This window comes from Erithacus rubecula (assembly GCF_903797595.1).
Source record: "Erithacus rubecula genome assembly, chromosome: 3".
In the NCBI taxonomy this organism is placed as follows: Eukaryota; Metazoa; Chordata; class Aves; order Passeriformes; family Muscicapidae; genus Erithacus; species Erithacus rubecula.
This window is the reverse complement of record NC_136689.1, coordinates 28,140,393-28,152,723: the sequence shown is the minus strand read 5'-3', so window position 1 is coordinate 28,152,723 and position 12,331 is coordinate 28,140,393. Positions and strand designations below refer to the sequence as shown.

The window sequence follows — 12,331 nt, the reverse complement described above, 5'->3', positions numbered from 1 at the left end:
TACATTTGGATTCAGGTCAAAAGGGGGGCTATTTCAGAGCCCACAACCCCTGCCTCCTGTCCTTTTGCCTTCTCTAGTATCTTTCTCTTTTCATCTACATTAAAGAGGGGTTCAATATAGCCTGCATATCCCACCAATTAGTGTTGTGAGTCAGCATGATAGTTTCCAAAAGCTGATACATTCCTTCAGGATTCTCTCATTATGAACCAACAGATCCTTTCCAGTTCAAATATCAAAAGTAGTACAAGGAACATGTTCAGAAAATAAATGGCTGATGCTCTGCCCCCACTGTTTGTCTTACTACTGTTGAGTATGTCTCTGAGTCCAGGCCACAACAGGACTGAAATCCTCACTTCCCATGTGCTGTTTATTTTGATCTGTATCCTCTTTATCCATCTCCACCCTGGTGTTATAGGGGTGTGGAATGAAGGGAACTAACATTCACACATAAAACCTCATTCCCTTTTCCAACATCCACTGGTAGATAATAATAATCTGCATTGATACATTTTTCCCATACTCCAATTTGTAAAGTGGCCACCAGTGATGACAATATCTTTTCATTTTATCTTTGGTCACTGGATCTCCCCTAAACATATTCCAGTTTTTTTGGGATGCATCCTAGACAGTTGTGGGAAGAAATTGTGGATTGGCATGTTCCCATCATTAAATTCCTTTACCCTTAGGTCCAGATTTTTAGTAGCTACACAACCCCAATCCCTCTGATTGGTTACACTGATAAACAACAATTACAATTACAACTGAATTCTATTCCCCTTTTTGCACTTACTTGAGTCTCTCTGCAGCATTGCACCTTTGAGTAGCTCACCACCTTGGTACTGGAGAGGATTTGATGGAGCCTGCAATCAGTTGGCCAGTACATGCTGCAGTCCTGCCTCATCCAGTTCTCCAGAGGAAGAAGATAGTCTAGTCAAGGTTTTTGGCCATCTCACCTGGATACCCAGAATTCCCAAATATGGGTTCTACTGGGTGCAAGAAGCAGAGAGTACTCGCACAGAGTAGATTTGATAGAATATTCTGAGTTGGAAGGGACCCACAAGAATCATTGAAGTCCAACTCCTGGCCCTGCACAGCTCCATCCCCAAGTCACACCACGTGCCTGAGCTCTGTCAAGTTGGTGCTGTGACCATTTCCCTGGGGAGATTTCTCCAGTGCCCAACCACCCTCCAGGTGAAGAACCTTTTTCTAGTATCTAACCTCCCCTAATATAACTTCAGGCCATTCCCTCAGATCCTGTCAGTGGCCACCACAGGGAAGAGATAAGTGCCTGTCCCTTTACTTTCTGAGAGGTTGTAGACTGCAAACCAAGTCTCATCTTGTTTAGGCTGAACAGACCAAGTACCCTTAGCTGCTCCCCATACATCTTCCCTTCAGGTCCTTCTTGATCTTTGTTGCCCTCTTTGGTTGCTCTCTAACAGTTTTATATCCTTCTTATATTGAGGTGCTCAAAACTGCCCCCAGGACTTGAGATAAATCCCCTCCTTGCCTGGCTGCACAGCCTGATGCACAGAGACCTTAGTTAGGCTGTGCACGTGGATGCTGGGTGGTGAATCTCTGAATGTAGCACAGCCTCTGTGTGCCAGACATGCACTTTTATACCCTTCAAACAGCAACAGGTCAACATCTCCCATATACACACAACAATCTGAAGCTATACTGTACCTACAGTGGGAGGACTAGAGAAAATGGCCTTAACCTGGGACAGGGCAGATTCAGGTTAGATATTAGAAAAACGTTTTTCTCTGTTAGGGTGGTAAAGCATCGGAACAGCTTGCCCAGGGAGGTGGTGGAGTCACTGTTGCAGTATGTGGTACAAATTTCTTAAGAAAGGGTGTTGTTTAATGCTTGATCATTATATACTTTCAAGCCTAATCAACAAGAAGGGAGATTTAATCCCTGAAACAGATAGCAGCTGGCAAGCTCTAAATGATGCTCAAGGTTCAGAGCTGGACATGTTTCATACCTGATCTAGGGGGAGGTTAACAAATCTTGGGAAGAAGGATGTAGTGGACACAAATAATGCAGAATTCATGGGCCACGAGGACATTTGGCAGAACCCCCCAAGATAAGGAAGAAGCTAATGGAAACAACTAAGCAGCTGTGCTGAGCTCTGAGTGTGTGAAGGGTGATTCTGGCAGGGGGACCTGTGACCACTGGCTCATGGACCAACAACCCAATACATCCACGGGCCCACAAGAAGAGGAAGACTGAGCATGCAGACTAATTGGCACAAGAAGTGAGAGAATAATTAACCAATAGAAGACAGAATACAACTTAATAAAAGAGCTATGTACCTTGTAGCCAATGAACATCGATTCCTTTGTGTGCTAAAATGTGTAAATAGCAAAAAGTTTTGAATGTTGGTGTGCTTGGTTTGTGGAATACAGTCTAGCACCCGTGCTTGTGCAACTCCAAAATAAACAGTCTTTCAGATACATAATTCTTGGCTTGTCACTGGGTAACGAATCCAATTTTTGCCGACAGCGTCACCATCCCCGGGGGTGTTTAAGCGGCACCTGGACCTGGGTGATGTGTTTTACTGGATCACAGCGGTAGTGAATGGGTTAGTGGTTGGACTGGATGATCTTAAACGTCTCTTCCAACCCTGACGATTCCTTATCCTCCCCGTGAAGACAGCAGAGAAAGGTTTTACCGCGCAGGCTGTGCGGAGACGGGGCGGATGCCACTGAGGGCGGCTACAGCCGAGCGGCGGGTGTTTTACTGTGTCCGAGACTGAAGGTTTGCACAGCACAAATCAAATCCGTGTCTGGCTCTACCAGCAGCCTGTCGCTGAGCCATGGCACGGTTTGATCGCCTGTGGGTGCACGCTCCTCTCTCCCCTCGGCGGCGCCCGGCCCCGCTCGCTCTCCCGGCGCGCGCACGTCAGAGCCGCGCGACGGCGGCGCGGCCATGGTCGTCTGCCAGTTCTTCCTGAGGGGCTACTGCCGCTTCGGGGAGCGCTGCTGGAACGAGCACCCCCGCGGCGGAGCGGGCCGCGCCGGGGCCACCCCGGCACACGGTACCACGGCACCCACGGAACCCGCACCGCACCGGGACGGGCCGGGACGGGAGGGCAGGGCGGGGGCTCCCGAGCAGAGCGGGCCGGGCGGGTCTCGGCCGGGCCTGGCCGTGCAGCCTCTGGTTCGGCACTCGCAGGGTTGAGCTCTGGCGAAGGGTCTGGAGTGCAAATCCTGTGAGCAGCGGCGGGGGGTGCTGGGGGTGTTTAGCCCGGAGAAAAGGAGACTTAGCGGCTTATCGCTCTCTACAAGTGCCTGGAAGGAGGCTGTATCCGGCGGGGATCGGTTTCTTCTCCCAGGCAACCAGCGGCAGGAGACCCAGCCTTAAACTGTCCCAGGGGAGGTTTGGGTTGGGCATTCATAGAAAGGTGACGAAACTTAGGAATGGGCTGCCCAGGGAGGCGGTGGAGTCGCTGTCCCTGGAGGTGTTTAAGGAAAGTCTGGATGTGGCTCTTGTGCCCTGTCTAGCACCAAGGTGCTCTTTGGTCATAGGCTGAACTCGATGGTCTCAGGGCTCTTTTCCAGCTTAACTGATCGTGCGATTCTGTGCCTGCGGGATGTGGCGCAAGGCGGTAGGAAAACGGCTTGGAAAAATTTGTTCTCGTGAGCAAGGAGCAAATTTCCAGTAGCTGCGTGTTGTACTGTACCCAGTGAAGGGTGTTTCCACTCTCATCGGCTCTGGGAGTTTGGGAGCTTTGGGGAGGAAAGGGACAAGACAGGGAGCTGAGGGCTGCAGTGGTGGCACGGCAGGAGCTCACTGCAGCCGCTTGTCCTTCCTGCGGGAAGGAGGGTCGGGGTTTGCCTGTAACAACAGGCACAGGTGTGTCCAAGGGCTCAGAACGAAACTCGGGAGCTCCCTGTGCTGGAGCAGAGCCTCTGCTGCAGTAACAGAGGCAGGAGCCTTAACACAAACTTAGGGTGTGTGAAATTTAATTTTTTTTCTGCTGGGGTGGTTACTTCATGAAACAACCGAAGCAAAATTGAGCCAGTGTCTTTCTGCAGGGCTGCAACTTGTTGGCATGGTGATATAGTTGAAGGTGTCTCTGCTCATTAAGGCACAGGGGAGATCGAACTAGATGACTTTTAAAAGCACCTTCCAACCCAAACTGTTCTGTTTGAGGAGTAGCACTTGAGAACTACTTTGGGTTACTCACTAGCTAAGCTGTAATAATAGCTTAATAATGAGGTTAATGCATTAGGAAAAAAAGAACTATTAATTTCAAACTTTTTATTGCCACTGTAAGACTAGTTATACTTACAACTTTTGTTGATACTGATTCAGATCTCAATGATTAAAATTTTATGTTGTTTGTTTTTTTGTTTGTTTTTTAAATTGGAAGTTACTAGCGGAAGAGGAGGAGGAGGAGGAGGATGGGGTGCCTCTAACCAGAGATACAGTAATGTTATCCAGCCATCTTCATTCAAGTCTGATACATGGGGTGGCAGCAGAGATCATGGAAGAGGATTCTTTGGCTCCTCTGACTTCGGATCGTCAGGCGGCAGCAGCAGAAATGCAGACTTCTCTCAGAACAGGTTCTCTGCCTTAGCCAGCAGTCAAAATGCTGCTGATGGCTCTAAAGATGAAGAGGAGAGGCTTCTGTAAGTTGTATTCCTGTCTTACTGAAAACATTCAGAGTAAGCAGGCTGAAAGCTTGCTGAATTCCTAGAAATAATGCAGAGGACAGGATTGGGAGGAGAAAGCTGGGGCACGGGAAGAAACAAGAGCATCACTTCATTTGGTTCTCTGGAATGATGGGAGGAAGTGATCCTTGTGTGGGACCTGTGCTGGGCAGATAGTCAACTGTGGTATTAGTGAGATGGTGTGGTATTTAAGTTGTGGTCAGGAGGATAAGGAAGGAAACAGATTTCAGTGATTGAAAATAAGAAATCAGAGCCCCTTTAAGAAAATGAATTGTATTACTTGGTTTTTTGACACTTAAGACAATGAATCTTTCTGCCTGCAGCAAAACTATTGGTTTCACAGAGGTCCATGTTACAGTCAGTTACAAGTGACCTGCAGCTGTAGAGCAGATACTGAGAAGCAGCAGACAGTGTGATTTCCTAGAGAAGCAAGGTTTTGGAAACACTTTCCATTTATTTTGTTTTTTTAAGATTACATTAAGAACGTGCTTGGTTTTCGTGGTAGCAGGTTTTTGACTCTGAATTTGGATTTGAACCAATTATTTGGATTGGTTGTTACTTGCATTTTTGTATTGACTGTACAATTTCACCTTCATCTGAGATTTTGTTTTGTTTGTTAGTGAAAGTGTAGTGAAAGACATGGAAATTTGGGAATCTTCTGGACAATGGATTTTTTCATGTTACTCACCAATGAAAGAAAAGCCAAATGTCTCAGGTAGGTAAAGTTTTCAGTGTTGTGTATTGCTGCTGTAAGGCTGTTTCTGTGACTTGCTCACACTGTTGCACCTCTGTGCAGCCATTTTCAAGGTGATGATTTGGCTTGTGATACAACAGAAAGGAATATTAACTGGTGGCAAATTCATTTTGGACGCTCACCCTCTGACACTTTGTAATGAATCTTTTTTGTCTCTGACTATTAACTCTCTTAAGGCAGACCATGCATCAAGGTCCACGTCTTTGTAACTCTAGAGGGCCCTTGAAAGTATCAATCAAAAAGTTTCAATTTTTTGGAGGTTTTTGACTATTCCTGTCCTTGCAGGCTTTTCAGATGTCTCGCCAGAAGAGCTGCGTCTGGAGTACTATGACAGCAGATCAAACAATATCATTGGGAATTATGTAAGTGTTTAAAAAATGTTGGCTGGTGTGGACACTCTCAGGACAGGACTTGTTACTGTTCTTCAGGTGGCAACTCTTGATTGATTTATCTCTCAACTCTAGGAAATGATCAGAATGCCACAATTCAATTTTGGTTTCAATTCAAAGTTTTCAATTCCTGTGCATCAAAGGGAATGCAAAAATAGCTGCTAGGCACTCCTTGGCTTAATCTTGTCCCTGCTCCTGTGTGTTATTTGTAGAAGTTACTTGAATCCTGTCTCAGAAGTTTAATACCTTATATGCTGTTAGTCAGTTTGGTTGTTATAGGTAGTTATTTGGTGCTTTAAATAGAAGACTGGACAAGTTCATTTGACCTTGTTCTTTTGCATACCTTTGTTGTAGGGAATTAATGATGAAAATAGCAGATACTTCTTTTCTAGAAACAGATATGTATGTACTCATTTGAAAGTAAGGCATATGTTTTTACATAAAACATCTCTCAATGTATATGTATCATTCCTTCCTTGTAGTCCTGTCAATATCAAGGAAGCTAGCAGAATTTAACGTTGTGCCAGGAGAGAAATTAGGCTGTTGGATAGATGCAAGTACAAATTAATTCAAATTGCATTGCAGTCTTTCCTCTTCTTCTTGGTTCTGTGTTACAGAAGGAATTGCTTTTGTCACCACTCTTGCTTCATGTGTTTAGATTTACCTGAATTGCATTTTTAGAGGCAGGAGACTCCTAACTTTTTAAAAACCCCAATTAAAATAATTATCCAAAATAATAATAAATAACAAATCATAAACAATATACTATACATGGCTATTTAAATAAATTTAAAAAAATTGTGATCTCATCAAAGCAGTAAATGCAAGTTTTCCTAACTCTCAGTGTATAGATGATAACTGTATGATACAGTTCTCCTACAAAATGTTTAAGTACAGCATGTCTTTTCCATGTTTCTATTCTTAAACTGGGTCAGAATCTAAATTTTCCAGTTTGTTGTATAAGAACAGATACCAAGGAACATGATCTTCTAGCATGTGACTAGATACAAAAGAATTATTGATGTTTGTGATGTAAGACTCTCTTGAAAAATTAAGGATTTTGTCTACCAAAAGATCACTCATTCCATTTTTGTAGACATTTGTGACACTAGGTTTTTTACTTGCTTAGGTTTTAAGGAAAATTCGATTAGGCCAAGCATCACATTAGATGTGTTGTTAAACTTAAGTGTAAATGTAAGAAATTTAGGTTAGAAATTCATGAAAGGTTGTTTGAAGACTTCTCAGGTTTTTGCTTAGTACTAAATCACAGTTGTCAAGACACAGATACCCTTTATTGCTGCACTGTTCTGTGTAGTTATCTGATGGATCACACAAGGGGGTGGATTTAAATTAAGGAAGTTGATTTCATCAAAAGTAACTATTTTAGGTTGATACTATTGAACTGTTTTGAATTACAGTATTTTGAAAGTGGTTTTTTTTTTTCTGAAAATGTGGAAGAAGCTAAGGTAAATCTTAGGATTTCAGCTTAGTGAGTGCATAAGTGGAAAGACCAGATTGAAGAGTCTGTTCTCATATGTGTAAAACTTACATATTTTGTCTTGTGTCATTTTTTTCCCCCAAGCATTTAATTCAGAAAAAAAGTAGAACTTGGATTTGAAAAGTTCCAGAACTTGTTTGAATATTACTCCTATGTAAAGTAAAAGGCTGGATTTAAGGACAAGAGTAAGAGATTTTTAAAAAATTCTCATGTTGAAGTTTCAGGAAAGAAAAAAATCTTCCTGAGTTAATGAAATTCCTTTTCTTATATTAGGTATCTTTTTTCCATTCAGTTGCCAGATGACTCCTTTTTTTTTTTAAGTCTTTAGTAATAAAAATGTGCTTTTATTTACCCCTTTACAGATAGATGCTGTCCAAAAGTTGGCACTACAATGGAAAAATCAGCTAGTTCAGTTGAAAGCTTTAAATGCATCAACAAAAGCATCTCTGGTAAGTGTTCACAAATGGCAACATTTCTATATGCCTGATGTTATTTTTTAATGAAGTAATTCACACAGATGTTAATTATGGTTACAAAGACTTCTGAGATGGGGAAATTGTGATGTACCACCTGGATATATTCCCTGGACTCCTGAAATTAGTGATTTGTATGTGGTATAATAAACCCCTTCAGTTGACTGGGGAAAAACATGCACAGGGATGGTTCTGTGTTAGCAAGGCAGCAGCTGGATGCCAGCCTTGGAATACTCTCATTGCAAGCCACAGGAAAGCAACCAGAGCTTAAGGTTGGGATGTGGTTGTGTACATGACCAGAAGAGACCAATCCCCACCACACCTTTTCTCCCATGTGCTGATGTTGGCTCTTCCAAGAGAGGATCAGCACACTGGACCAGAATTTGTCTCCAGGACACCTTGGGATAAATGGAGTATCTGGCCAATGCCAGTATTGAGAGATGGGTGGGAGAGAAGCCCTTTGGATAGCATTTGAAGATAGCAAGAATCATTGGTCCTGGGAAGATGACAAACACTTGTGAAGGGAGATGGTTTTTCAGAAGCAAATGCTTGCGTTAAAGCCCATATGAAATAGTCAGGGAGACAGAGAAAGTGGCTCTAGTTGAGTGCAGTCTGCAGGAGGTGCAGTGAAGGCTGAGTAATGTGATCCCAGCCCTTGGTGTGTTCAGTGCTGAAGGTGGAGCAGCAGGATTTGGGCTTTACCACAGGAGACAGATGGGCCAAGGACAGAGAGCAGAGTGAGTCAAAGCTGTGCCTTAAATACAGTCACAGAGCACAGCCTGGAACAGGAAGAGGTGAGAATGAGAGCTCCCAGAGGGGATCAGCTCACTGACTGACAGGCAAAAATCAATCAGTAGGAATAGATTTGCATTTCTGGAGGGGTTTACAGAGTAGAGTGTGTATGGCCTTAGAGCACTTAAAGCAGTGCAAGAACAGGCAGTTGTGAGGAGTGATCACTGTCCAGCATGGTCTGAGTTGGATTCAGTGGGACTGAGCAGCTCTGCTTTTGTTTCAAATAGTTCCTGAGAGAGAGAGAGAGAATTCTCTGTTTTGGAATCTAGTTTTCATGTACATCTGTGGAATTTTTTCAGCTCTCTGCTTTCAAGACCACAAGCACTCAACCAGCACCTGTCTTTGGAATGGGAGGCCAGCAAACCTCAAGCTTTGGGCTGTCAAGTAAGTTCCTCTTCTAAGAGCTAAGACATTTTAACATTTGCTGCAGTTTGCTGCTGCTGCTCCATCTTTGAAATACAGCAATGGTTCAGTATCCCTGGGGTACCCATTCTAATATCTTTTGTCAATTCTCTACTTGCAGGCTTTCCTGTCAACAGCAGCAGCAGTAGCAGTGCCAGCAGTTTCTCCTTCAAAGCCAGTTCCAGGCTCATCAGTTCAACCTCACCTGGGAGCAGCCCTGCTGCTGGCAGCTCTTCTGCTGCTGCTGCAAATCCTCCTGCATTTGGGACAGCATCCTCTCCTAGTGCTCCCCAGTCCAGTGGCTTTGGCAGCCCGGCCGCTCCATCCGCAGCCTCCTTCTCCTTTAAAGCAGCTGCCACAGCTGGTGGCTTTGGCACTTCTGCCTTTTCAGGCTTTGGCAGTGCTTCTGCTGTGAACTCTGCAGGCACCCCTGTGCTCCCAGCCTTTGGAGCCTTTAGTGCCCCCGTAGGCTCTTCTGCCTCACCTTCCAGCAGTGCTTTATTTGGACAGAGCTCCAGTGCCTCTGGACATGCTGTCACCGCAGCCTCTGCTGCAGCCACCAGCTCAGAGAAGTTATTCACACCCAAGAGCGAGCTGTCAGCTGAAGAGTGGCAACAGTTTGAAGCAAAGGAGTTCACAACTGGAAAGATTCCTCTTAAGCCACCACCACTAGAACTTTTAAATGCTTTCGACCTTGTAAGTTTATTCAGAAGTAACATGTTTTGAAATTAAATGAAATGCTACTGTTAACTTATGCTTCATCTCTCAAGTCTCCTGCACTTACAAATTTACAAGTGTAAACATGTGTTTTTTTAATAATTTTTAGTTAGTGTGGGATAAACTTTTTACATTTGAGAAATGAACTGTTGAAAATAAAATGGAACATTTCCTTTTATTTGTTGTCCTGTGAATTTTTGAGGAAACACTGTGTATAAAAATGTTGTGTCAAAAGAAACAGTCAGTCAAGTATTCACAGCCAACTGTGAATGGAACCCTAGAAAGACAAGTGCAGTGCAAGTCCTTGTTGTTGGACAGCCTGTTCTTCTGCCTCTTTGAAGGTTTGTGCAGCATTGGAGGATTGTATGTCAAGAGAAAGGAATGGCTCCTGTGTGGTCTGTGCCACATTACACCCTTCTGTCCCCTGGGAGCCAGTTCCCTGTGCCAGTTGACACAATTCAGCTGTTAGTAGTTCTGCCTGAGGTCACCAAGCCTGCAGGAATAATTGAGAGAAGGCAGCCCTGAAAGCATCTATCCAGAAGGAGCTGGTGGGTTGATATTTTGATGCCTCCTAGGTGAAACTTAGCAAGCAATAGCAAAACTACTATGGTGAAATAGCTTAGGTGAAATAGCAAAGCTGTCTTGCTGTGAATGATGTCAGGTTGTTGTCAGGTTCTCAAAACTTGATGGGTGCATATACTAACATTACCTCTCCTGAAGTCATGCTGTTAAGGGATCAATTCTGTTGCCAAGACACTGTGAAACAGGAGTCAGGAATCTTCCAGAGGATGTCCTAGACTCAGGGAAGGAGAATATTTGCTCTTCACCAGGCCCTCCCCTTAGTAGTCTATAAATGCCAAATCTCATCTTTAAGAGGTAAGCAAAGTTTACTTCAGGATACACATAACTAAATCAGTTGTTGTACGGACCTTGTGATTCTATGTAAAACTTCACCTGTGTCTTGTATCCAACCTCAGGTCCATCAGCTACTGGCTTGCTAAAACAGTGGGAATGCCTGGAGCAACATCTGGAATGGCAGGCTGGGGGTAGATATTCTGCAGCCTTCATGGACACCCAGGTTTCTTGGTGTGTGTGCCCGGTGCAGATGTAGTTGAAACTTGCAGGGGTTACACATCTTAGCAGCCTGGTGCTGCTAAACTGCTGTAGGACCTTTCCAGGCTTAAAAGCAAGCATGTGCTGTTCTAAAAGAAAGTATTTTGCTTTGAAAAAAATAAAAATTTGTACGGCCATAAAAATCTGGATGTTCTCCTGCACACACCCACTGGCTAGCTGTTCTCAAGCATCCTTCTAACACACAGAGATCTCGAGGAAGAGGGCAATTTTAAAGTTTTATATATTGCCATTAATGAACAAAGATTAAGTGAAGTATTCCTAATTCCGATGGCAAGAAATAAAAATTTTGATCAAATGTTGCTTTCGAAATAATCTTCTCACCCTTAAAAGCTTTTTAAAAAATTACTGAGGTACTAGGGTTGGTTTTTTCACAAAGGGGCTTCTGAGCATCTGAAAAGGTGGCAGTGAGATATGACTTACCTGGCAAAAAGCAAGCTGTGTGTTTGACTGCAGAAGTAGGGATAAGGATAGGATAGAGAAGAAGGGACTAGTATTACTCTAGGGGGCTCACTAAACTGCAGAAAATAGGCAACAATTTATAAGACCAAAGAAAACTATCCCAATATTTTCCCTGTATTTCCTTTTTCCTTCTGTTCATTTTTTTCTGCTTTTGGGATACTTGATATCAAAGTTGGTGGCAAGCACAAAGTAGGCTAAATAATAACTTCTATTAGCTACAATCCTTTAATTTTTTTTTAACTTCTCCTTTTTGCAACTGTTTTTTTGGTATACGTTTTTTTTCCCTCCCTAGAAAGTCACAATATTGTTGTCTGGCATATAAAAACATATACAGGATGGCAACAAACTCACAGATGTCACTTACTGTATTTTGATTTAGAACAGAAAACATGAGGTGAATGCCCAAGCAAAGATGTGTAATGTCCTGATTAGCTGAAAGTCTTGTCTGTGAAACAGGCTGGAACAGTCAAGCTCTATGTGATATTTCCAAGTATTTCTCTTACTTTGAAATAACAGGATTTATGAGTCACTGAAATTCCTGCAGTGTGGTGCAAACAACTAATTTGAAGAATGAAGTTTTGGTTTTTGAGAGATCATGGATTAATCCCCAGATAGCAGCACATGAGGCTGGCTGTATACAGGATAAAAACTCTCCACTGCCCCAGCTGAGAAAGCAACCCAGCATCTAACAAATGGAATTTTCTCTGCCCTTTTTCCTCACATACTAGCAGTGTTGGTAGATCTCAAAATGTGATTTAGCACCTTAGAAGGAAAAAAACCCCCATGGACCTCAGAAAGCATTACAATTAGGTCTTAAAAATTAAACATCACAGTAGTGCCATGCCCTGTAGTTTCATGATGTGCAGCAGCAAGTGGCATGGTAGCCTTACACTGGGTGAGGGAAGATGGACTGCAATCAGCTGACTGGATTTAAGCCTCAGAGAACAAGCTGAGGGCATCCACAACACTAAATTAACAACAACCAGAAGGCTAAGGAGAGAAGAGCTTTCATAAATGTGCCTTGGGAGGGAAAG

The 12,331-nt window shown here is 43.5% G+C and overlaps 1 protein-coding gene across 1 annotated transcript; it reads left to right on the top strand.

Moving 5' to 3' along the window:
- Positions 1–2,900: 2,900 nt before the first annotated feature.
- LOC306800657 (nucleoporin NUP42-like) lies at positions 2,901–9,882 on the top strand. Its single transcript, XM_079302901.1, has 7 exons — positions 2,901–3,040; positions 4,379–4,637; positions 5,300–5,394; positions 5,719–5,795; positions 7,683–7,769; positions 8,885–8,969; positions 9,109–9,882. Exons 1-7 carry the CDS (start codon positions 2,932–2,934, stop codon positions 9,711–9,713), a joined length of 1,317 nt encoding a protein of 438 aa, XP_079159027.1. The 5' UTR covers positions 2,901–2,931; the 3' UTR covers positions 9,714–9,882.
- The last annotated feature ends 2,449 nt before the right edge of the window (positions 9,883–12,331 follow it).